Source organism: Lactuca saligna, chromosome 4 (genome assembly GCF_052625555.1).
Source record: "Lactuca saligna cultivar CGN05327 chromosome 4, ASM5262555v1, whole genome shotgun sequence".
NCBI classification, from domain to species: domain Eukaryota; kingdom Viridiplantae; phylum Streptophyta; class Magnoliopsida; order Asterales; family Asteraceae; genus Lactuca; species Lactuca saligna.
Genome location: NC_136420.1, coordinates 102511981 through 102535010, shown reverse-complemented (window position 1 = coordinate 102535010; position 23030 = coordinate 102511981). Strand labels below are relative to the sequence as shown.

The 23030-nt window shown below is 36.8% G+C and overlaps 2 protein-coding genes across 3 annotated transcripts; one reads left to right on the top strand and one right to left on the bottom strand.

Annotated features, from left to right (window-relative positions):
• Positions 1-12826: 12826 nt before the first annotated feature.
• RABE1B (RAB GTPase homolog E1B) lies at positions 12827-14529 on the top strand. Its single transcript, XM_078990956.1, has one exon. The coding sequence runs from the start codon at positions 12910-12912 to the stop codon at positions 14362-14364; it is 1455 nt and encodes a 484-aa protein (XP_078847082.1). The 5' UTR covers positions 12827-12909; the 3' UTR covers positions 14365-14529.
• Positions 14530-14598: 69 nt separating this feature from the next.
• Positions 14599-17033, bottom strand: LOC145042516 (protein DEHYDRATION-INDUCED 19 homolog 5-like). 2 transcript variants are annotated; one of them, XM_078990958.1, is made up of 5 exons: positions 16732-17033; positions 16047-16180; positions 15712-15789; positions 15450-15637; positions 14599-14853 (listed from the first exon to the last, which is right to left on the bottom strand). In XM_078990958.1, exons 1-5 carry the CDS (start codon positions 16826-16828, stop codon positions 14763-14765), a joined length of 588 nt encoding a protein of 195 aa, XP_078847084.1. In that variant the 5' UTR covers positions 16829-17033; the 3' UTR covers positions 14599-14762. The 2 variants fall into 2 exon arrangements, with proteins under 2 accessions (XP_078847084.1, XP_078847083.1); XM_078990957.1 differs by having other exon boundaries at positions 16047-16183; positions 16732-16981.
• Positions 17034-23030: the final 5997 nt, after the last annotated feature.

The following is a 23030-nucleotide window of genomic DNA, read 5'->3' as shown; positions in this document are numbered from 1 at the left end:
AGGGTGCAAACCCTTGAATTTAGGGTTTCATCCAGACAGGCAGACTCGCCGAGTCCCAGCATATGGACTCGTCGAGTAGCCAACTTAAATCGCGTGAACATCCCGTCTCTACTCAACGAGTCGGGCTACTGACTCGTCGAGTACCCCTTAAGAAATGAAAAATACTTTATTTAAATCACATACCCGAAATGGGGCATTACATCTATCATGTTTCATATTAGCATTTATCATATCTCGAGGTATGACTACTACCGTAACACCCTGGTTTTCAGGTATTTTCAAATCTCTCCTTTGGTTTTAAGTTATGTCATTTTGGTCCATGGATTTTAAGGTAGTAGCCCTAAGAAGCCCTAGTGGCAAAATGGTAATTTTGGGAAAGGAGGTGTACGCTAAGCATACATGTGAGTACTGTAACATCCCAAATTTCATAACCAAAAATTCCATTTTTAAATAAGTAATTATAAAAACTAGTAGTCTGAAACATCAATAGTGCCTATCCATATAAAAACCAGTACGTCATCTAACCAAAACATGTCATAGAAAATATCATCATAGTACAACTCCCAAATATCTCATATGCGGAAAATCATAGTTTGATGTGTTGCGATCATGCAGACTCCTTTCCTTTTTGAAGAAGAAGTACCCGAAACCAAAATTAAAAATTGTAAGCATGAAGATTACTGAGTCTCCCCATCATACCACATACCATACAATAAACATACTGTCAGGCATATCTGGGTGCCCGAACTACCTTGCTGAGCATACCTAGGTGCTTAACCTACCCATGTCAGGAATACTGGGGGGCCCAACTTCACCCATCCTACCACTAACACATAATAACATAACATACAAACACATAAATCTCAACAGATAGTGGCATACCAGACAATTATCACAAAGACAATTATCTATACTATAAACAACTACTAGTGGGCTGACATTGGTGCCTTCAACCCACTCATACAAGGAAGGTAACTCACATCAAACTGCTGAAGTTCATCACAAGAAATCCTTAGTTGCTACCCTGGCAACTCCTCGAGCTATCAATACTAAAATATCACCCAACTAGCAATTGGGGCCCAACCCATGATCCATAATCCATAATTGGGGTAAAATGACCATTTACCCTTGGCCCAACAAGATTCATAACTAAGGCCCAAGCCCAAAACCAAACAAGCCCAAAACTCCAAAATCCATAAAGGCCCACTAATGGCCTAATTTTCCAAATTGGACCCAAACTCTTAGATGGGCCTTACCCTAAAGCTCAATAACTTATTCACAATCCAAACATACATCCTTAGCTGGTCCAACAAAAATCCATGCACTTACAAGCCCATAAGAAAGCCTGAACCCAAAATGACCCACAAGGCCCAATAAGGCCCAAATCCATCATGGACCTAACACAAGAAGGCCCAATATCCAAAAAGGCCTGAAATACTGAATGGTCAACCCAAGCCAACTCCTGGTCCAAGGTCCAAATCCCAAAAAGCCAATAATCCAAAAAAGCCCAACCTGGTCTAGTACGCCCTGCGTACTCATCTGGTACGCTAAGCGTACACCTGTTGGGGCTAGTACGTGTTACGTACCAGGTGGGTACGCCCAACGTACTCCCTTGGACTCCAAACTTCTCCAATAAGCACTTAATCACTTCAGCCCTTGCTTCAACTCTCCAGTCTGACTCCTAAAGGTGACTTTTTAAGTAAAGTTGGCAACTTTACTAACATGCATGGCTTAATGGGACTCTAGAGATCAAAAAAACTTAATGGATGGCCTTGATTCATGATTGAACTCAAAATCTCCATAAAGCTTGCACCCTTATGAGAGAGAGAGGACCTTAGAATGTCCAGATCTACAAGATTAAGGCCCTAAAATGACCCTAGCTCACCAAGACCAAGCAAAAGGGACTAAAATAGCCAAAAACGAACCCAAAGTAGATCTATGAAATAAATAGCCAAGGTAGAGACTTTATACCTTGAAAGTCTTGAAATGTAGATGTTAGCATTGGATCTCCAAGCTCTTCTCTAGAGGTTGAGTCTTTCATTTCCCTCTCCTCCTGCACAAACCACCAAAAGTCTACTTTCAAGCTCCAAGCTTCATCCAAGACAATCTAGGGTGTTATGGATGTAAGAAGGGGTAGTGGCTGACTTAAAATGACCTAAGGAGTGGTATAATGTTGCTTATATAGGGTAGGAACCCTGAAATTAGGGTTTTGGTCTGAATGGAGTACGCCCGACGTACCCTTTAGTACGTATGAAGTACTCAAGAACCTCTCGTGACCATTCATCTTTATACGCTAGGCGTACCCCAGCTTACGCGCATGCATCCTTGCATATGTGGGACTGAATTGCAAGCTTTTCCATCCAAGGGCCAATTATGTCAAAAAAAATTCAAAATGCCATAACTCACTTATCCTAGGTCCGTTTCTAATAAACCTTATATCCGCAAAACGGTGGCTATAATCCCTACGCTCCCAGTAATATCCCCAACCCTTAAAACATTCCGAACAAAACTCAAAACCCATAAAAGACCGATATATCAATTTATAGTCATACCCTTGGCTTCCGAAGACACAACCGAATACATTGATCACTTAAACCATGGCAACTACATCCGAAACATGTTAAATCCTTCCTTTCCCAAAGCCCGAAACCCCATGGCAACTGATGATAGGGCTGCAACCCTAAGCAACAAGGCATATCTGAAACTGAGTGTTATAAGTACGTTGGGCGTACACATATGTATGTTGGGCGTACTTACGTCTGAGTGAATCCTGAATTTTTAGGGTGTGTGGGGTATTTTAGAACCTTTATGGATCATTTAGCCTCATCTTTTCATCCACAATCCCTTGATTTGTTTTTGGCAAACCCTAACCCCATAAGAGAGTGTTTTGAGCTAAAAGTGTGTTCTTTTGTGTGATTAAGGAGGAAGGAGTTGCATCAAGGAGATTAGAAGTTGAAGTAAGCTTGTGAATCTTGGATCACGACCTTCTTAGGAAGCTCCAAAAGGTAAAAAGTTTCCACCTTGATGTTTTGTTTGCTTAGATCTCATTTTGGTAGCTTTATGATGTTCTTTTGTCTCAAAATTCCAATTTCTATGCATGTTTGGTTTTGGACTTTTTGGGATGTCCTTTCAGACCCTATGAAGGGTTCTAAGGCATAAAACTGAGGTCACTTTAGCTAGTTTGGCCCCATGCTTCTTGTAGAAGGTCTTAATGGATTAAGACCTTGGATTAAAGACTTTTTAGACGTGGAAAGTCATAAAGCTGGGAACTTTATGACCCTATTGTAACATCCCAAAATTCAAGACCAAAAATTTCATTTTTAGATAAGTTATTATAAAACCAACAGTATAAGAAAACATCCATAATATCATATCATGTCAAAACCAATACGTCAATAATCAAAGCATGTCATCATAAACAATATCAGAGTATAATCCCAAAGATCTCATGTGTGGAAAACATAGTGTGATGCGCTGCGATCGCCAGCTCCTTTCCTTTGAGAACGAAGTACCTGAAAACCGTAAGCATGAAGCTTAGTGAGTTCCCCCACCAAACCACATAACACATAACGTACATACTGTCGGGAAATTCTGGGGTGCCCGACTTATCCTGTCTGACTATTCTGGGGCGCCGACCTACCATGTCTGGCAATTCTGGGGCGTCGGACCTACCCATGTCAAGCAGTTCTGGGGTGTTGACTTACCTATGTTAAGTTGTTCTGGGTGCTGAACTAACTTCTGGTTTATTCCAACCGGCTCTAGGGACTATTTCACCCCGACTACTACCACACAATACATAGCATAAACATACTGTCAGACATATCTGGGGTGCCCGACCTACCCTTCGGTCCTAACAACCAAACCTGGGGACTATTCCCCTCCTAACACCCATATCACATATAACATATCATGCTAGCACATAAACATACCAGGTAGTAGCAAACCAGACAATCATCAAAAAGAAAATCATCTCAACTATAATCAACTACTAGTGGGTCGGTCTTGGTGCCTTATACCCACTTATACTGGAAGGTGACTCACCTCACACTGCTGAAGTCCCGTAGATACAATCCCAGCTACTGGATGACAAATTCCCAAACTGTTTATATCAAAACATCAGCCAATTAATAATTGGCTCCCACACATAACCATAAGTTCTTGGAGTAACAAGCTACATTACCCCATCTTGGCTTGATTTAAGCCCAAGGCCCAACCTAAAGGCCCAAAAGTCAAACTAGGTATCAAAGCCCAACATATGGCCCAATTTTCCAAATTGGGCCCAAACCCTTACATGGTCTTAATATAAGGCCCAATCATTTAGTCTAGTCTAAGCATTTGGCATTTCCAATGGCCTAATATCTCATAATCCTAAAGGCCCAATTATGGTCCATCAATGGACTAATTTTCTAAATTGGGCCCAACCCTTCATATAGGGCTTACCTAAAATCCCATCTGAATGTTCTAGTCCATATGATTGTTCTTGGATGGCCCATTAATGGCCCAATCACCAAAGCCTAATGGAAAGGCCCAACTCAAGGACCAAGTAAAATTAGGGTTTTCACATAAAATGACAGTTAGGGTTAAGTGTTTTTTACTTAACCCGTTAAGGACTTAATCCATTAAGTCCATCAATCTATTGGACTAATCATATAGTATGTTTGGGTGTAATTCACAATTCCATTCCAATGGCCCAAATGTGGGTCCCAATAAGTACAAGGCCCATAAATCCAATGTTAGGGTTTCCACCCAATCATAGCCCAATAGGCCCAAAACTAAATCTTTAAGCCCATTAGGGTTTCAATTTAGGATTTTGCTAGTCGAGCACCACCCACTACCACCTCAGATAGTGGTGGTCAACGGCGACTCACGGTGGTGGTTATGGTGTCTAGTCCATTTTTGTCCAAGCATCCAAAAGCAACCAAAGCAAAAGCACACCGCCACCCAACACGGCGATTGGTGGCGGCATCCACCACCTCACAGCGGTAGTTAGGGTTTCTTTTCATTATTCCAATTTCTAATTACATTTTACAAGGCTAAATCTCAAATAACCACACACAACCACTAAGAAACACACACGGTGGTACATTGTGGCAGCCACCACATCACGGTGGCAGTGGTGGTTGTTCTTGCAATTTCCGGCCAAACAAAGCCACCCACGACACAAACACAAAAATAAAACACACATGCACGCCTTCTTGATCGGAGAACGAACTCAACCACCCACCTAGTGGTGCATGACGATGGAAGTGGGTGGAACAGCAGTTGAGCGGCGGTGGCGGTCGACACGGAAGGCAAGCAGCAACAAAGAGTGACGTCGGTGGTGGGTCCTTGCGGTTCACAGCCTCGCTGGAGGCTTGAAGCAACACGACGGCAGAGATGCTCACATGGGGGTGGTGACAGCAATGGCGGCTGATTTCTGGTGGTTTACAACAGAAACCAACCCTCCGAACATCGTGCTCTCTTTCCGACATAGTAAGGATGGACTCCGGCGACTGGCTACAGTGGTGTCTAGGAGGCTACGATGGCTGGAAGGAAACAGGAGGCATAAGGGTGGCAGCGGCGCCGAAAGTGGAAGGGAAAGTGGCGGTTGTGCTCTTGTGCTAGGGTTAGGGTTACGTAGGGCATATATTGTGACATCCCCAATTTCACGGCCAGAAAAGACCGATTGTTTATGCTTTGTTTTTAAAATCAGAGAAATCGTTTAAAGAAAATTGTTGCGGAATTTTTCCAAAAAACAAAATATGATAAGAATTTATCAAAGCATTTCTTAAAGAAAATTATTTTCATTATATAACAAAATCCCGGGATGTCATGTTCCGATACAGACACATAAGCATAAACAGAACTTACATTTATTTACACTAATGATTTACATCTCCTTTAATCTCTCAGTGAAATATGTCTTCGTATTAATACATGTGATACAAAGAAAACTGAGTGGGTCAGGCTTAGGAGCCTGGTGAGCATATACGGTTTTCGACCCACAATAATATAATTATTATATTCAACCATCAAACAATCAACCCAATTACCCATTCCCATTATCTTCTTTATTTCTCAAGGTTTTACCCTAAGAATTCAACTATCATTCATTCATTCATTCCTAAGGATTGACCCAAGGAATTGACACAAAATCCATTGCTACATAAGGCGCATCTACCAACATCATCATTTAAGCGCCTCTGCCAGGATTACATCATACACTATGAGGCACGACTGCCAGGTTTATGACATTCTCTTTTGGTCACATCTGTCGACATTATCCTATAAGCACATCTGCTAGTATTATGACATTCTCTATTTGGTGCATCTACCAATATTATTCTTAAGCGCATCTGCTAGTATTACGACATTCTCTAATCAGTGCATCTGCCAATATCATTCTTAATCATCTTACATACCTCATCATTTTATCACATACCAAATATCTCATCTACCCATGTTCTACCCAACATATTAGTAGATATAAAATACATATACAGTTTAACTCATTTAAAAACCACATCAAACATCTATTCCACATTTATCTCAAATAAACAACAGTATATAAACACATAGCATGTATTTCATAGCAAATACTTCATATTTATGTGTTAGAAGAAAGTAACCACACACTCACACATATAAACAACAATATATATACACATAGCACGTATTTTATAAAATACTTCATATCTATGTGTAAGACGAAAGTGACTATACACTCACTTGATCAGAAGATGATCAGACAACACTACGACTTGTAGAAGTAGTATTCTTGGGTAGATCTGGAAGATCTTCACAAAAACCGGGATCCTCGCGGGTAGGGATTCGACTCGGGATTCTCACTTCTCGGGATCTTTGGGACTTCGGAACTTGCTTCAGGGCTCGGGAATGATACCGGGGCTTCAGGATATAATTGGCACGCAAATCGAGGCAAAAACTTAGAGAGAAGAAAGAAAATGGGCAAAGAAAATGGCTGATCTTGGTTTCTATTTATAGGATGTTGGGTTTGGGATTACGTTGGGCGTAATTTCCAAGTATGTTGGGCGTAATTTTGGTTATGCTGGGCGTACGCTTCGGATAAGCTTTGGTATGTGTGCCACGATCTTCAAAAATTCATAAATTTAACATACGAGCTCCGTTTTCGCGTTCTTTATATTCACACGTAGGTGAGATTATGCTCTACAACCTTCATTTAGACTCCATTGGCTAATTTTCACTTTATTTTTATTATATTATTTTTAGTAGGTCGGTGCAGGAAAACTCTGTTATAAATTTACAACTTCTTCATCCGACGTCCGTTTTCGTCTGTCTTTTTACCATTTGAATACTATCAACAAGATCTTCGATTCTCGTTTAGATTGTTTCGGCTAAAAACCGTTCGATCTCAAATCGAGTATTCGGGCTGCATACCGCTAAGTCGAAACTTTGAAAAATCATAACTTCCTCATATGAAGTCAGATTCGGACGTTCTTTTTATGCACACTCATGGTTTAACGAATTCTAAAACTTTTTTTTAGATCGCTAAGGTTAAATGTCAATCTAACATAAATTCACTTTTTACATCATTTAACGTCGTGCCGGTTCTATCGCGAAACTTCGACAGGTTATAACTTCTTCGTTATAACTCGGATTTCGGCGTTCTTTATATGCACGGAAACCTTGTGACATAGACTACAACTTAGTTAAGATTATTCATTCTAAATAATCTTCTATCAAAAAGTCATTTTTGACGCTTATCGTCTCTAAATTGACTAGCCCTAATCTACGGGCGTTACATATATACCCAACTCCCTCAAACTCTATTCCATGTTGACACTATCGGCCCCTCGTTTCCAGATCCATTTTCAAACATGGTCCTTATTTTACCATTTCAACCCCATCCATAGAAATCCCTTACAAATTAAGTCCCACAGTTACCATTCAGCCCCTCCTTTACCAATTATTCTCAAATAAAGTCCACATGTTACCCTTTTAACCCCAGCCTTCAAACTCTTTACAAATTGAGTCTAAAATTTACCATTTAGCCCCTAATTCCATAATTTCCTTTCATTTTAGGTCCAAAACTTACCAAATAGCCCCTGCCTAAAAAATCTTTACAAATTGAATCCGGAATTTATACTTTAACCCCCAAATAATTCAACTTATGACATCTGGCTTACTAAAACCAACACCTTGCTATATAATTATTGATTTTAGGTCTAGTATACATTCATTAATTAATCTATTTATTTATTTAATAAATGGGTGTTACACCAAGTATGTCGTTGTACCTTGGATCTGAAGTTTGAGCTCAAGTGCTAAAGCCTTTAAGCACTTAATGAAGGATTTGAATCTGTAAGGGTGCGCCCCACGTAGACTGGTGTATGCCCCGTGTACCTGGTCAGCTACCCTGATGGTGGTTTCTGGAAAGCCTCATGTACGCTGCACGTACCTCCGGAGTAAACCCCGCGTACTCGCATGGATCAACCATTTACGAGTTAACTCGGTTGGGTTGACCTAGTTGGGTTGACTTAGTGGGTTTATGGACTTTGACCAGTTGACTTGGAGTTTGTCCATGTTTAACCAAGTTTGACTTTTGAGGTTATTTTGGTTATTGTTGGGATTTTGACGAAATTGGTCACTTAGTGGTTGTAGGCATTTGAGTTGATAGTTGAGATTCAGAGTCAGACCTTATCAGTTATGTGCAGCTTGTGAGGTGAGTTTTCCTCACTATACTTTCAGGTCGAAGGCACCAAGGTTGGCACATTGGTTTGATAACCTAATATTGTTAATATGTTGAGTATGGACTAAATATGCATGCTAGTTTTGATATGCTAGTCTGGTAGGTCTCAGGGCCAGTCCAAACGTATGTGAGGCCTGAAGCGAAAAGAAAAAAGGGCCCCTTAAATACAAATAAAATTGTTTATCGTTTGAGCTAATTTGAGTTTGGACCAACTTTACGCCCTAAAAATCATTTAGGTAATATTTTTTTTAGTAATATACACTACATAGCCCATAAATTTTACGCCCCTTAGATACGTGTGTCTTGGGCAGTCACCCGAGTTGCCCACTATCTGGACCGACCCTGGTAGGTCTGTAGGACTACATGTGATACTGTCTGTTTATATGTATATGATATCATCTGTTATATGTTAACATATTGTATAGGTGGCTTGAGGTTGTACTGTTCCGTGTTATAGCCAACAAACCCTGGAGCAAGCTAGATATGAGCTGAGGTCCGAGGAGGGCATGCTAGACTCATACTGAGGGCTCATGAGCATTCTAGATACGATCTGAGGGTCGGGAAGGGCATGTCAGACTCGTACTGAGGGCTTAGTGGTATTCAGTCTGAGGACTGATCAGGCTAGGGAGCAAGCCAGTCATAAGTTATGGCCTAGGGGGCAAGCTAAAATTATACTATGGGCTCAGGGATAATCTAATCTGTTAGTTGTGGACCCATTGCATGCTTTTATTATATATATGCTATTTGTTTATGTATTGGTATTTTAGGGGAACTCACTAAGCTTTGAGCTTACAGTTTTGGATTATTTTTCAGGTACCTCATAGGATCGCAAGAAGGCGAAGGAGTGATTGTGCACCTCCTCATGTTTTGTTTCATGATTTTAGGATTCCTCTGATATTGAACTTGTTTTGAAAACTATTTGTAAACAATGATGGTTTTTGGGTTTATTTAAAAGTTTAAAATTTTCATGAATTTTATGAATGTTACAACTACATTCATTTCTAAACCATGAAATATTTTAGGGTTATAAGACATAAATCATTATAATCATCTCACCAAGATTCACTCACAACTAGGGATGAGCTTCAAACCTATAAACATGGTCAGGAACCGGTTCGAAGCACTATATGTTAATAAACATCATGTTTCGAGAAGTTTATTATTCTGGGATTGTGGACAATAAACGGATCAAATAAAGGCCTTAGGCTTCAAGGGAATGGGGTTTACACCTTATTGGATGATGATAATGTTGGATAAGTGATTAAAGCCTTCATATGTGTCTTGGAGTCAAAGGGTAAAATGGGAAAAGTGATGTTTCAAAGTTTAAACTTCTTTCATGAATTAACAATTTTAGCTCAGTGTGTTTTAAGTCAAAAGTAATTATATAGGTTTGTGGGACTCGTGAATACCTTTCTATGAATATAAAGAACTTCAAAAATGGAGTTGAAATGAAGAAGTTATGATTGTTTTGAAGTTGGAGTGAATTTGGGTGAAAAAAACGTTCTCACGAGGTGAGAAGTAATTCTCATGGCGTTATAGTCCTCATGAGGTGAGAATATATTCTTACAACATGAGAATTGTGCAGCCCAAAGCCCACAAAATTTTTAGGGTTTTCAAGGTGTTTAAAGGTAAGGATTTATGTTTAGGGTATTTTCTTAGCCTCCATCAAATCTAGAACCTCTTAGGAGAAACCCTAGCCTCCATTTTCAAGATTTGAGTCTCCCCTCTCCTCTCTTATCCATTTTTGGAGTTTTTGGTGGTTTTGGAGCAATGTTTTCATGCAAGATTGATCCTTGAAGCTTGGCAATTGAAGATCTCAACTTTCATTTACCTTCTAGACCATTGTAAGTTGTAAATTTCGAATCTTCATTGCATTTAATCTTTGGATCTAAGTGTATTTTGTGCTTTGGTCCATTTTAATAAGTTTTGAGTGGGAATTAGGAATAAAGTTTGCAATTTTATTACTCTCTAAGGTCTTAAGAACATTGTATGCTTTAGATCTGGACTCGAACACCTTTTTATTAATGTAGAATGTTTTCTTGGGACTCATGGACTAGTAACATTTTGATCTTTTGCCTTCCCTTTTAGCCATGCAAGTTATTTTGGTCATTTAGGCCATTTTGGTGTATTAAAGTTTAGATCTTAAAAGCTTGAGACATTATTATGAATAAAGTTGGAAACTTTATCCACCTAAACATCATGTTGATTCAAATCTGAAGGTTGGAGTCTTGGACTTAATAGATTTAGCTAAGAAAGATGCATTCTTGGCCCCTTTTAGACTTAAAGACTAGATCTTGGTTGTTTAGAACATCACAATGGATAAAGTTGGAAACTTTATTTATTATGAAGCTATTTAGGATCTAGATCTGAGATTATGGGCTTTTTTTAATAGATTAAGCACTAAATGAAGATTTTGACCTTCTGACCGGAAGTCACGACGTGACATAGGATGTATCACGACGTGACAGTGTCCAGAGTCGCGATCGTGTTGTTGTTTCATTCACACGACGTGACCAAGGAATGGTCATGAAGTAACGTTAGCTTTGACTAAGTTGACTGTTGACTTATTTACCGGTTTGACTTTTGGTCAAACTTGGATAAAATTGAGTATTTAACTACGGATTGGTCTCGGTTTCGCTTTTGGGGGTTTGTGTTGGCTATTTTGATGTTGAGGTAGCTGTTGGGCTTCTGTTGAGTAGTTTAGGTGAGTCTTCTCACGGTACTTGTGGGTTGAAGGCACCAATGTAGGCCCACTGGATTATATTATGTAGAATGCTAGTTGTCTTTGTGACCGTTGCATAATTGATTGGGTTGAAATATACCCTAGGGTTGGGCCCAATATTGTATGTTTGGGTTGAAATATTTCCAAGGGCTAGGCCCAATATTGTATTTTGAGTTGAAATATACCCTAGGGCTTGGCCTATGATTGTATGTTGGGTTGAAATATACTCTAGGGCTGGGCCCACTAATTTGTATGGTATTTGGTATTTTGGAGAGAACTCACTAAGCATTGTGCTTACGGTTTTGTGGTTTAAATATTTTCAGGTACTTCCAGTTTTAAAAACAAGAGCTCGACTTGATCGTACTGCATCCCCTGAAGATTTATTTTGTAGTGATGATTTTACCCTGATGCTTTGAGAATACTTTTACTCTGATAGTCTTTTGGGATAATGTACGAATGGTTTTGACTCATTTAAAATGAAAATTTTACTCAGTATTTTTGAGTCATTACAGTTAAACACCGGGTATCGGATATCACTTTAAGCCAAAAACGAGTAGTCAATATACTAGGCCTGGGTATAGTTGGCATGGGTAAAACGGGTAAAGGGAACCTGACCTAGTAGTTTAAAGGCTTCATAATTAAAACCATCAATGCCACTTGGACTTTCGATAGAAATTTAAAAAAAAAAAAGAAAGAAAACAGAAAACTCCTGGAGTTGTAATCTCTTACAAAGGGAATCAAAATAAAATATTATGACATGCCCCTTTACACCGGTATCAAAACTCTTCATTACAAAAATATGATAAGACAACTCTGATTACAAGCTAAAAATACAGAACAACCTCGTACACAAGTTGAAAGCGCTAAAAAATTTCGGTTTTCCGATCCTAATACCCGGAATCCGATTCTACCCTATTCACTTTGATATTTCCGATTCTAGATCCAGTTTATCTGGTCTCATACCCAGAACCGGTTCCTATATACAAATCCGGTTTTCGGTTCTACTAAATCATATTTTTTGATTTCTGGGTTTTTCAATTCTCGAATGGACTTCGTTTTCACCCCCTATTCATAACCGTCTATGTAATATGTTTTAATAAAAAAAAAAAAAAAAAAAAAAAAAAACTAGGTTTTTATTTATAGAGTTGATTACGGGCTACTCTTTTTTTATGGTTAGACATTGTGCTTGAACTTTAAAGCATAAAAATCTATGTTTTAATAAAAGTTTGGATGTCATAAATCTGATTATTGTGTTATATGTTTGTGGAGGAATAGAGAAAGATATATGGATCCTATTTGGCAAATGGTATGAACTATGATATTACACGTCACATGATCATACGATAGCCCCATACGGATCCTCGAAAACCCACCATTTGAACCGATAAAAACCCCCAAATCTCAATTCCCCCATTCGTCTAGCCACACACATTCACCCTATCCATCTTCTTCCCCAAATCCTATCTTCTTCCCTCTGTAAATGGCGTCCATCTCCGCCGCAGCCACCGCTGCAGCTTCATTTACATACGCCACGCCTTCCTCATCTTCCTCTTCTTCATCCCCTCTTTTTACCCTTCAGAAACCCACCACCAGAATACTGCTTTCTTCTTCGTTTGTCTCTAAAGCTTCCACAAACCTTTTCCTCCACAACCCCTCTTCATCCTCCGCCAACCCTTCTCACCGCCGCCGCTCTCTCACCGTACGCGCTGCTCGGGGGAAATTCGAGCGAACTAAACCCCATGTCAACATCGGAACTATCGGCCATGTCGACCATGGAAAGACCACACTCACTGCAGCCCTCACCATGGCCCTAGCCTCTACAGGTGGAGGAATTGGCAAAAAATACGACGAAATTGACGCCGCTCCTGAAGAACGTGCTCGTGGTATCACCATCAATACCGCCACCGTGGAGTACGAGACGGAGAATCGCCACTACGCCCACGTCGACTGCCCTGGTCACGCTGATTACGTTAAGAACATGATTACTGGTGCTGCTCAGATGGACGGAGCTATCCTCGTCGTCTCCGGCGCCGACGGCCCCATGCCTCAGACTAAAGAACATGTCTTGTTAGCGAAACAAGTTGGTGTCCCTAACATGGTTGTTTTCTTGAACAAACAAGATCAAGTCGACGATGAGGAATTGCTTGAATTGGTCGAATTGGAGGTAAGAGAACTCTTATCTTCTTATGAATTCCCCGGTGATGATATCCCAATTATCTCCGGATCTGCTTTGTTAGCTTTAGAAGCTCTAACAGAAAACCCCAAGATTGCAAAAGGCCAAAACAAATGGGTCGATAAAATCTATGAACTAATGGCAGCAGTCGACGATTACATCCCAATCCCACAAAGGCAAACCGACCTTCCATTTCTGTGCGCAATCGAAGATGTGTTTTCAATCACAGGTCGTGGAACAGTGGCCACGGGTCGGGTCGAGAGAGGCACTGTTAGAGTCGGAGAGAGCGTTGAGATTGTGGGGTTGAAAGATACCAGAACCACCATTGTTACAGGAGTCGAAATGTTTCAGAAGATTCTAGACGAAGCTTTAGCAGGTGACAATGTCGGACTTCTGTTGAGAGGTGTTCAAAAGATCGATATCCAAAGAGGGATGGTTTTGGCTAAACCGGGTTCAATCACACCCCATACAAAGTTCGAGGCTTTGGTTTATGTGTTGAAGAAAGAAGAAGGTGGAAGGCATTCACCATTTTTTGCAGGTTACAGGCCTCAATTCTACATGAGGACGACCGATGTTACAGGTAAAGTGACTTCGATTATGAACGATAAAGATGAAGAATCAAAGATGGTTATGCCTGGTGATCGTGTGAAGATGGTGGTGGAGCTTATTATGCCTGTTGCTTGTGAACAAGGAATGCGGTTTGCAATCAGAGAAGGTGGAAAGACTGTTGGAGCTGGTGTTATCGGAAACATTCTTGAGTGATCTTATGTGTTCTTTTCTGGAGAGATTTTATGCACTTAATTTTGCATTTTCATGATACATCTCTTTTCTTGAATTTATGCTAGCTTCTTAGCTTAATTAATCGCAAATATGATTCGGGTTTCTTGTAATCAATCACTTCATATGTCTAAGTGTTTTCTTTAGCTATTTTGATCTTTGTTTCAGTCACTTGAAATATAGTAGTCATATGATATTGATTAAACATTAATGCATATGTTTGAGTGATATGAAAGATTTTGATTGAATTCACATTGGAAGTAGCATAAGTTACAAATACATGATGGGTACACTAATAATTTAAACCATCAACGACCAGCTTAAACTGATACACATATTAACTTCCTCTTGCTACTATGGCTTTGTTTCTTGGGACATTTACTTTAGAAGATGGTGGAAAATATGAGTTGTTGAACGAATGCTGCTCTATGCATCTTCTCTTCATGATCCTTGACTTCTACTTCTTCGTTTGTGCTTCAAACCATTTAACAAATAGTCAGTCATTGATGTACAACAAACCATTTAACAAAAAGGCTATTAATATGGTGTGCGTTTTGCAATTTTAGTCTCTAAAATAGTCATTTTTTACTTCGAACAGGGAAAAAAATGTAACAAAAACATCAATTTGGACCAAAATTGCAAACAAAGACTTTTTGAGACTAATATCGGATAATCAGCTATGGGACCAAAAATGTAATTTCATAAAATAATAGTGTCATGTTGCAATTTTTATTAGGGAATGGATGGAGTACAAAACCAGCCCCTAGTTACGATATCGTACATTTTGAGCTGATGAAAATTTACTAGGGGTCATCCATCTAGATACTTCGTGTCTTACTAGGGTTAACCGAATGGAATATCTTATCCTCATGTTTTTTAAAGTATGTTTTTTAAAGTATGTTTTGAAAATAAGGCTATTTACATTTCTATAAAAGATTTTCGTACCCCATTTGGTCACCCAAGACTCATTTTAAAAGTCACGGGACCCCATCAAAAAGCCTATGGTTAAACGTGTTTTTGGCGAAAGCAATATTAAAATGGATAACCATTTAGAAAGCAATCATATATACCTCTTGACATCAAAAGTGGTACTTGGTATTGTTGGTTGATCTTCTTGAATTTCTGAAAATGGAGCACTATATAGAAATGCCGATAGTGGATCGGGTGTAGCTTCATTCATGTTTCCCCTTTCAGTCATTTCTCGTGAGAGGCTCACACCATTACTCCACAAACCAGACTTCCCGGATTTCCTCCTCCTCTACAACCAACCAACACTTTAAGAGTAATAACACAAAAAAAAAAATCATTTCAATGTAAAGAAATGTAGACTACCTTTATCGAATGAACATGTTGTGATGTGAAATGTGCAATTGCATCTTTGCCTAAATTTGCTGCACATATCGGACAAACCTAAACAATAACGTTCGATTTAGATAAAACATCACAAAGAAATTGATGTTTGCAGGTCCATTACAGTTCTGAAGTTGAACTCAGAACTGTAACGGATCTGCAGATTGCAAATGCATAAAGATTGTGGACAAACCTAAACAAATAACTTTCGTTTTAGATTAAACTTTGTTAAGGGAATTGATGCTTGTGGGTCCATTCACTATTGAAACGGGACCCACAAGCTAAAATAACATAAAGATTGAGGTTTAGGGGAATACCGCGTTATTTAGATCAAAACAGTGTTCTTCTTGTAGATGGCAACAAAGGGCAGGGATTTCGATTTCTACATAGCAAAATGGGCAGGGAAACCAGGCTCTAACATCATCATCTCCATCTATTGTAAGATGATTATCTGCTTCAAACAAGAAACAAATCCAGGAACAATTTTGAATAAAACTAAAATGAACCAATTTTGTTATGAAATCAAGAACCACACATACAGTTTGACTAGGTCAAAATTGAACAATTTGGGATTTTGGATAGGTTCAACATGTTACATGGACCAATCTTTATTGTCTATCAAGAACGCTGTGAACCACAAATAACTATGGTTTGACTTCAAAAGTCAAACAAGGTGTTTCTCTACCACACAATTGAAGTCGATTTCAGAAATTCTTCATCCATGACTTTGAAGATCAATTGTGTTTGGAAAGTAACATGAATGATCAGATCTTATCGTACAACATAAAACACACAGTAGCGCACACACACACAATACTTTAAGAAAAAAAAAAAAAAAAATCCGGAATGTTCTGAAAGGATTGATTGGATTTTTTCCTAGCAAATATCAAATTACAAAAAACAAGTTTTAAATATATATAAATTTGCAATCCATGAAGCAAGATTTATAAATATAAATCTAAAAGAAAAGAAAAAGACAAAAAGAAGGGTTGAGAGAGCTACCGGAGTTGTTGAGGCGTCCGGATTGGAGAGTGTGAAAGTGGTGGTGGTGGTGGTGTTTTACAGACTGAACCCTTGAACCCCATAAATCCATCTCCATGTTTTCCGGTGAAAAAGCTTCTGTGTCTCGTCGGAAAATCAAGAATCCGGTTAGCCCCAGAAGAAAAAAAAAAGGGTGAAGCTTAAGATTTATGAAGAAAACTGGATACTTTTTCTTCTGGGTTTTATGAAGATTGATTCTTTAAGGTGCAGTGTACTTTGATGATGTATTTAGTGTGTGTTGTGTGTGAACTGTGAAGTGAAGCAGAGAGAAGGTATTGTCCAACGGGGTTTTAATGTTTGTATCTTCTGATTTATGGAATTTGGAAACTTTTCGTAAATTAATTGAATATTCAACAATTAATTAAATAAACACGTGAAATATTCTTAAAAAAATTATAAAGAGAAGAGTTTTAAAGCACAAGTATGTATACCTAACAATTTAATTGATAACATACATGCTGAGTCTTGATATTTTTTACTTATTTATTTGTATTAGATACCTAATCATTTAAGCAAATCCAGATAAATAAACGTCTGTTTCTTTTGGAATTGTTACCTAAAAATTTATTAAATCGAAAGATTGAATAAATCAATTGGGATCTTTTTTTCAGATAAAACATTAAAATAATAGTTATATATTTTCAATATATTTCAGATAAAATATTAAAATATACCATTTTTTTTTTATCTAAGACATGATTATTCAACAAGTATATAAAATAATAGAATGAAGTAAAAGAAAAAAAGAAACTTTGACGGAAATAAAAGTATACGAGAAAATTGAGTGAAAAAAGGGAAAGTTTTCCTGACAAAGAAAAGGCAAGTTGATAATACGTGCCACGTGGGCGATAATTATAGGGTGAATGCGCTGTCGTTTAGCTTTTTTTGTGTTGCCTTGTCATACTCAAAATTGTACACATCACTGTCGAGTCAGATCCTTACAACCATCCAAAAACCCTCCCAAACTTTTTCCATTTATCCTTTTTAACCACAAGTTTTATTCAAATTTATAAAACAATAAATAGTTCAATGATTGTTACCAGAAAAAATACGATGTTTACAGCATGTACTTTTAGAAATCGTTAGCTATTGTTCAAATAAGTACTTTGTTTTTTAATAAAAACAAAATAGATAATTTTTCAGATCAAATTAAAATAATAATTAACTGATAAAAAAAACTAATTTAAACATAAAAATAGTACTTAAAGCCATCTGTAAACTTATTCTAGTAAATGAATGGCAAATTGAGCAAGCTTCGTCTTTAAATTCCATAATACAAAGGACTTTTAACATACCCATCTAATGAAGTCAACTAAAAACATAAAGCCAACTATTTATTTATCTTTTTCTTGGAGAAAATTTAGGTCAATGACTTGTTTATCTAAACCACTTTATTTAAAAGATTTAAAATGGATAGTATATAGCAAATTATTTTATAACAATTAAAAACTATAAAGTTGTATTAGATTATCCGTTATACTGACCACTAACCATTATAATATTGGATGATACATCATTATCATATATTTACCACTAAACCATAAGATACTTATCACTACTATATAATTGCTTCTTATTTTTAATTTTGATTTAAAATACATAAAAATACAAATCAAATAAAACATATACTTTTTTAAAACTGGTTTTTTATTCAATTAAAAAACATTACATAATTTAAAAAACAACAATTAAAAAAATAAAAATATATAAAAATACAAGCACAAACAACTTAAACTAGTTTCTAAACTCCATTTTTTTAATTACCCCACCATGGGGACTTCTTAAATTTTAATCAAACTGTTAGGTGTTTAAACGATTTATGGTTTATATCTTCATATTGATACATGGTCACACCAACTGGATCGTCTTTGTGTGCATTGTTTATAACAAAGTTATAAAGTTCGTAGAACTCACAACATTTTACCCTCATAAAGCGAAACTTAGAACATATTGCGTTAAGATTATAACTACGACAACCCATTAAATCATGGAAAACATTTCCAACTTTTCCCCAAAAATTCCTAAAAGTTCAACTATCTAAGTCTTTCAAAACCGTCACTCATGCTAATGCTAACTTCCCTTCTTCCTTTTCCGACCAGCTCTGCATTTTGGGGGCCATAGTTTTTGAAAGTGAATAAAGGTAAAGAGGAAATTTGTGAAATAAGTAGATGTAGAGTGCATAGGTTAAATTGTTGTGTTTATATATAGGTAATGTTTTTAGTAGGGTTGTGCATAGGTTGGTTTGGGTCAGTTTTAGAACCAAACTCAACCCAACTCATAAATGGTTGGTTTCTGGTTTTCAGAACCCAATAAGATCGGTTTCTGATCGATTTTGTTTTCTCGTGTTCTTGGGTTCAACCCATATACTCACGGGTTCAGGGTTTAAACCCATGAGTTTTGGGTTTTAACCTATTTTCCATAAACGAAACAACAAGCTAAGTACTTCAAAAAACATAAGTCTTACAACAATTAGTCTATTACAAGTTACAACCAAAGCCCGAAATAGTCTATTACAAGCAAAACACAATCAAGTATGAGTGGTTTCTCGGGTTGGATGGGTCGGTTTCTTGGGGCGGTTTGTCGGTTTTAAGTATGGATCGGTTTCTCGGGTAGTTGGGTTGGATGGGTCGATTTCTGGGTAAAATCTGAAACCGAACCTAGTTTTTCGGTTTTAAAAAAGGGAAAATACCAGTAATAGTAAAAAAACAGGGGGTAATTTCAAAGTTTAGACATGAAAATGGATATTTCCAGGTATAGACATGCATTCCACGTAGATAGCTCCGTGGAATCTATTGTAGCTCCGCAGAATGACAAAATCGTAACTAAATCAACGTTTAAAAAAAAAAAAAAAAACCTCAAAATCCATTCCGCGAAGCTACAGTAGATTCCGCAGAGGTAGCTCCAAGGAATGGATCTTGAGGGTTTTTTTCGCATCGATTATTCGAAGTTTATATTCATTACCCAACTAATTATTTTCAAAAAAATATTATCATACTATCATAATCTTTTCTTGAAAATAATTAGTTGGTGAATAAATATAAACCCCAAAGAATCGATCAAAAAAAAAAAAACTCAAGATCCATTCCTCGGAGCTCCGCGGAATGGATCTTGATTTTTTTTTTTTTTTTGCTTTTTACATTGATTAGTTACAATTTTGCCATTCCGCAGAGCTATAGTAGATTCTGCAGAGTTCCGTGGAGCTACCTCCGCGGAATGCATGTTTATACCTGGAAATGTCGATTTTCATGTCTAAATTTTGAAAATACCTCCTATTTTTTGCTATTGCCGGTATTTTCTCTTTTAAAAATATCAAACACTAACTGTCGGTTTTGTTTCAGTTTCGGTTTTTTCAGTTCCGTTTTCGTCGGTTTTAATCGGTTTCTCGGTTTTTTGGTTTGAGTTTTTTTCACCGCTAGTTTTAGATTATATATATATATATATATATATATATATATATATATATATATATATATATATATATATATATATATATATATATATATATATATATATTCAAAATTTTAACCATTAAACGGTCAAAAAAAGCAAATGCAAGCCAACTGGTCGTTTATGTTCGTCATCAGCAACACTAAGGACCACGACCATAAATGGCCGAGATAGCATCCACGTAAAATTTTCATGGTTATACACAATGGCCTTTTATGTAATGGATCGTTATAAAACCAAATCTATTTCAATAAACATAAATAAATCACGGTGTATTGTATTTTTGCTCATACACATATCTAAAATATCAAGTACAACTGTACAAACAATAATTTAAAGTTGGAGTCAAGTTGTCAGTTGTGTGATAAAAACAAAATAGTATATAAAAAGCCAAAAAAGAAAAATAATCTGAGGAAAATAAACTAATGAGAAAAACAAAGACTGCAAAGTTATAACAATTAACAACATATTCTAATTTTGAAGTATATTAAAGGTTTTTTTATTACTTTATTTTAATTTATAAATAAGTTTCAAATTAAAATTTAGAGTAAATTACTGAAATTGTCCCTATGGTTTGATTAAAATTGCATGTTTGATCCTTAACTTTTATTTTGCACTCGGATCGTCCTTATGGTTTGATTTTGTTGCGTTTTTCGTTCCTATGGTTTGATTAAAATTACACGTTTGGTCCCTAACTTTATGTATGCAAAGGACGAAAAACGCAACAAAATCAAACCATAAGGACGATCCGAGTGCAAAAGAAAAGTTAAGGACCAAACGTGAAATTTTGACCAAACCATAAGGACGATTTCAGTAATTTACTCTAAAATTTATTTATGAAAAAATATGAATTATCGGTAAAAATAACGACTTAATCTATTTTTCCTGATCGTCTAATCATTAAACGAGCTGAAAAAATATTTATTAAATTCTTATTATTTTAACTTGATTTACAAATAAGTTTCAAACTAGGGATGAACAATTTGTCTCAAATCTCGATCTCGTACCGGTACCGTACCGAAACTGGTACCGAACCATACCAAATTTAAAAATACGGGACGGTACTTAGTACTCCAAATACATGAAATTCGAGAATCGATACCACCAGTACCGATACTAGTACCGGAAACTAGTACAATTCCAGGTACCGGTACCGATGATGTTAATTTGATTCGGTACTCGGAATTGATTTTTGACAAAATTCGGTTTTCGAAAAATCAGGAATGGTACGGGTCGGTACTGGTTTCGTCTCACGCTCATCCCTATTTCAAACTAAAATATATTTACAAAAAAAAACATTATATATGATAAAAGTCTTGATTTGTCTATTTCTTTGCTTGTAACATACATTGTATCAGTTTCACTGCAGACTTGAACGACAAGTCATTAAATGGATTAACGAGATGAATATTACAAGTTATATAATATTACGTTTACCGTAAAACTTGATATCAATCTCATCAGCTCTTTTAATGATTAGGCGTCCAGGTCAGCAATAACATCGATAAAATGTGTGTTACTGGAAAAAAAATGGCAGGAAAAGACCTGATGAGATGGATATATTGGGTTACATAAAATTAGATAGATAATTTGAATTTTTTTATAAATTTTAAAAATGATGATTTTGTTGCTAGTTTATGTAATTATTGTAGTCTTCACTGGATACATTTAATATTCCAAAAAATATACAATGTAGTAAAATATCAAATTTTACAGTAGACATAATATTATATAACCCAATATATTCATCTCATCGGCTCATTTAATGATTAGGCGTCCATGTCAGCAATTAAACCGATAAAATATGTGTTAGAGGGAGAAAACGGTCAAATAACTACTTTTATCGGTGATTCATGATTTTTCGTAAACAAATTTTAGCTTGAAACTTATTCGTAAATTAAGATAAAAGTGGGACTTTAATAGAGATTTCCCCCAACTCATTTTATTACTAGGCGTCCAGGTCAGCAATGAAACCAATTAACCGAAAGTTTTTTGACCAAATAGTCACTTCACCGGTAATTTATGTTTTTTTATAAACAAATTTTAGTTTGTGATGTATTTGTAGATTATGGTAAAATAATTAGATTTTAATGAAGTTTGTCTTACGCAAATGACATTGTGATATGCATTTTTTTTTCTAAATAACACTTTAACCTTTGTGCATTAGATACTTGTATAACATGATTGTTTATGCAACAAAGACCTGTAAAATTGGAAAAATGATATGATGAAACTATTAATACTTTAATAGCAATAGCATTCCCAAAACTTTAGGGATCTGGAATCCCTCCTTTCCAGAGGAGTTTCTAGTCCTCAAAACGTTCCAAAGATGGAGGCTTTATGGACATGCATTTCCATTGCATGTCTTTAGGTCAAAATGACCAAAAAGAGGAAATATTCTCTAAAAACCCTTGCATGGCATCATTGCTTGATCAAAAGCTAGATCTAGCCCACCTTGGGATTATTTTGCCCTAGAGATCCATAAAGTTACAAACTTTATAAACATCATGCATGCAATCAATAGGAATGATAGGAAATGAAGAGTAAACTCAAGATCTAGCCATATTTTAATATAAAAATCGAATCTTGAAGACTTATAACAGTCCACAAGATGGTCAAGCTCAAGAGTGAAGGCTTGGTTTGATGGATCTTCTTCTTATTCTAACTATTTTCCTCTTTTCAAGCTCCACGAGTCACTCTAACTCACAAAATAAAAAAGAATGTGGATTAGGGTTTAGCACAGACGTTCTTAGGGTTTGGAGGCTGATAGAAGGTCAGCCTCAAGGTCCGTAAGGAGATTATATAGGGTGCAA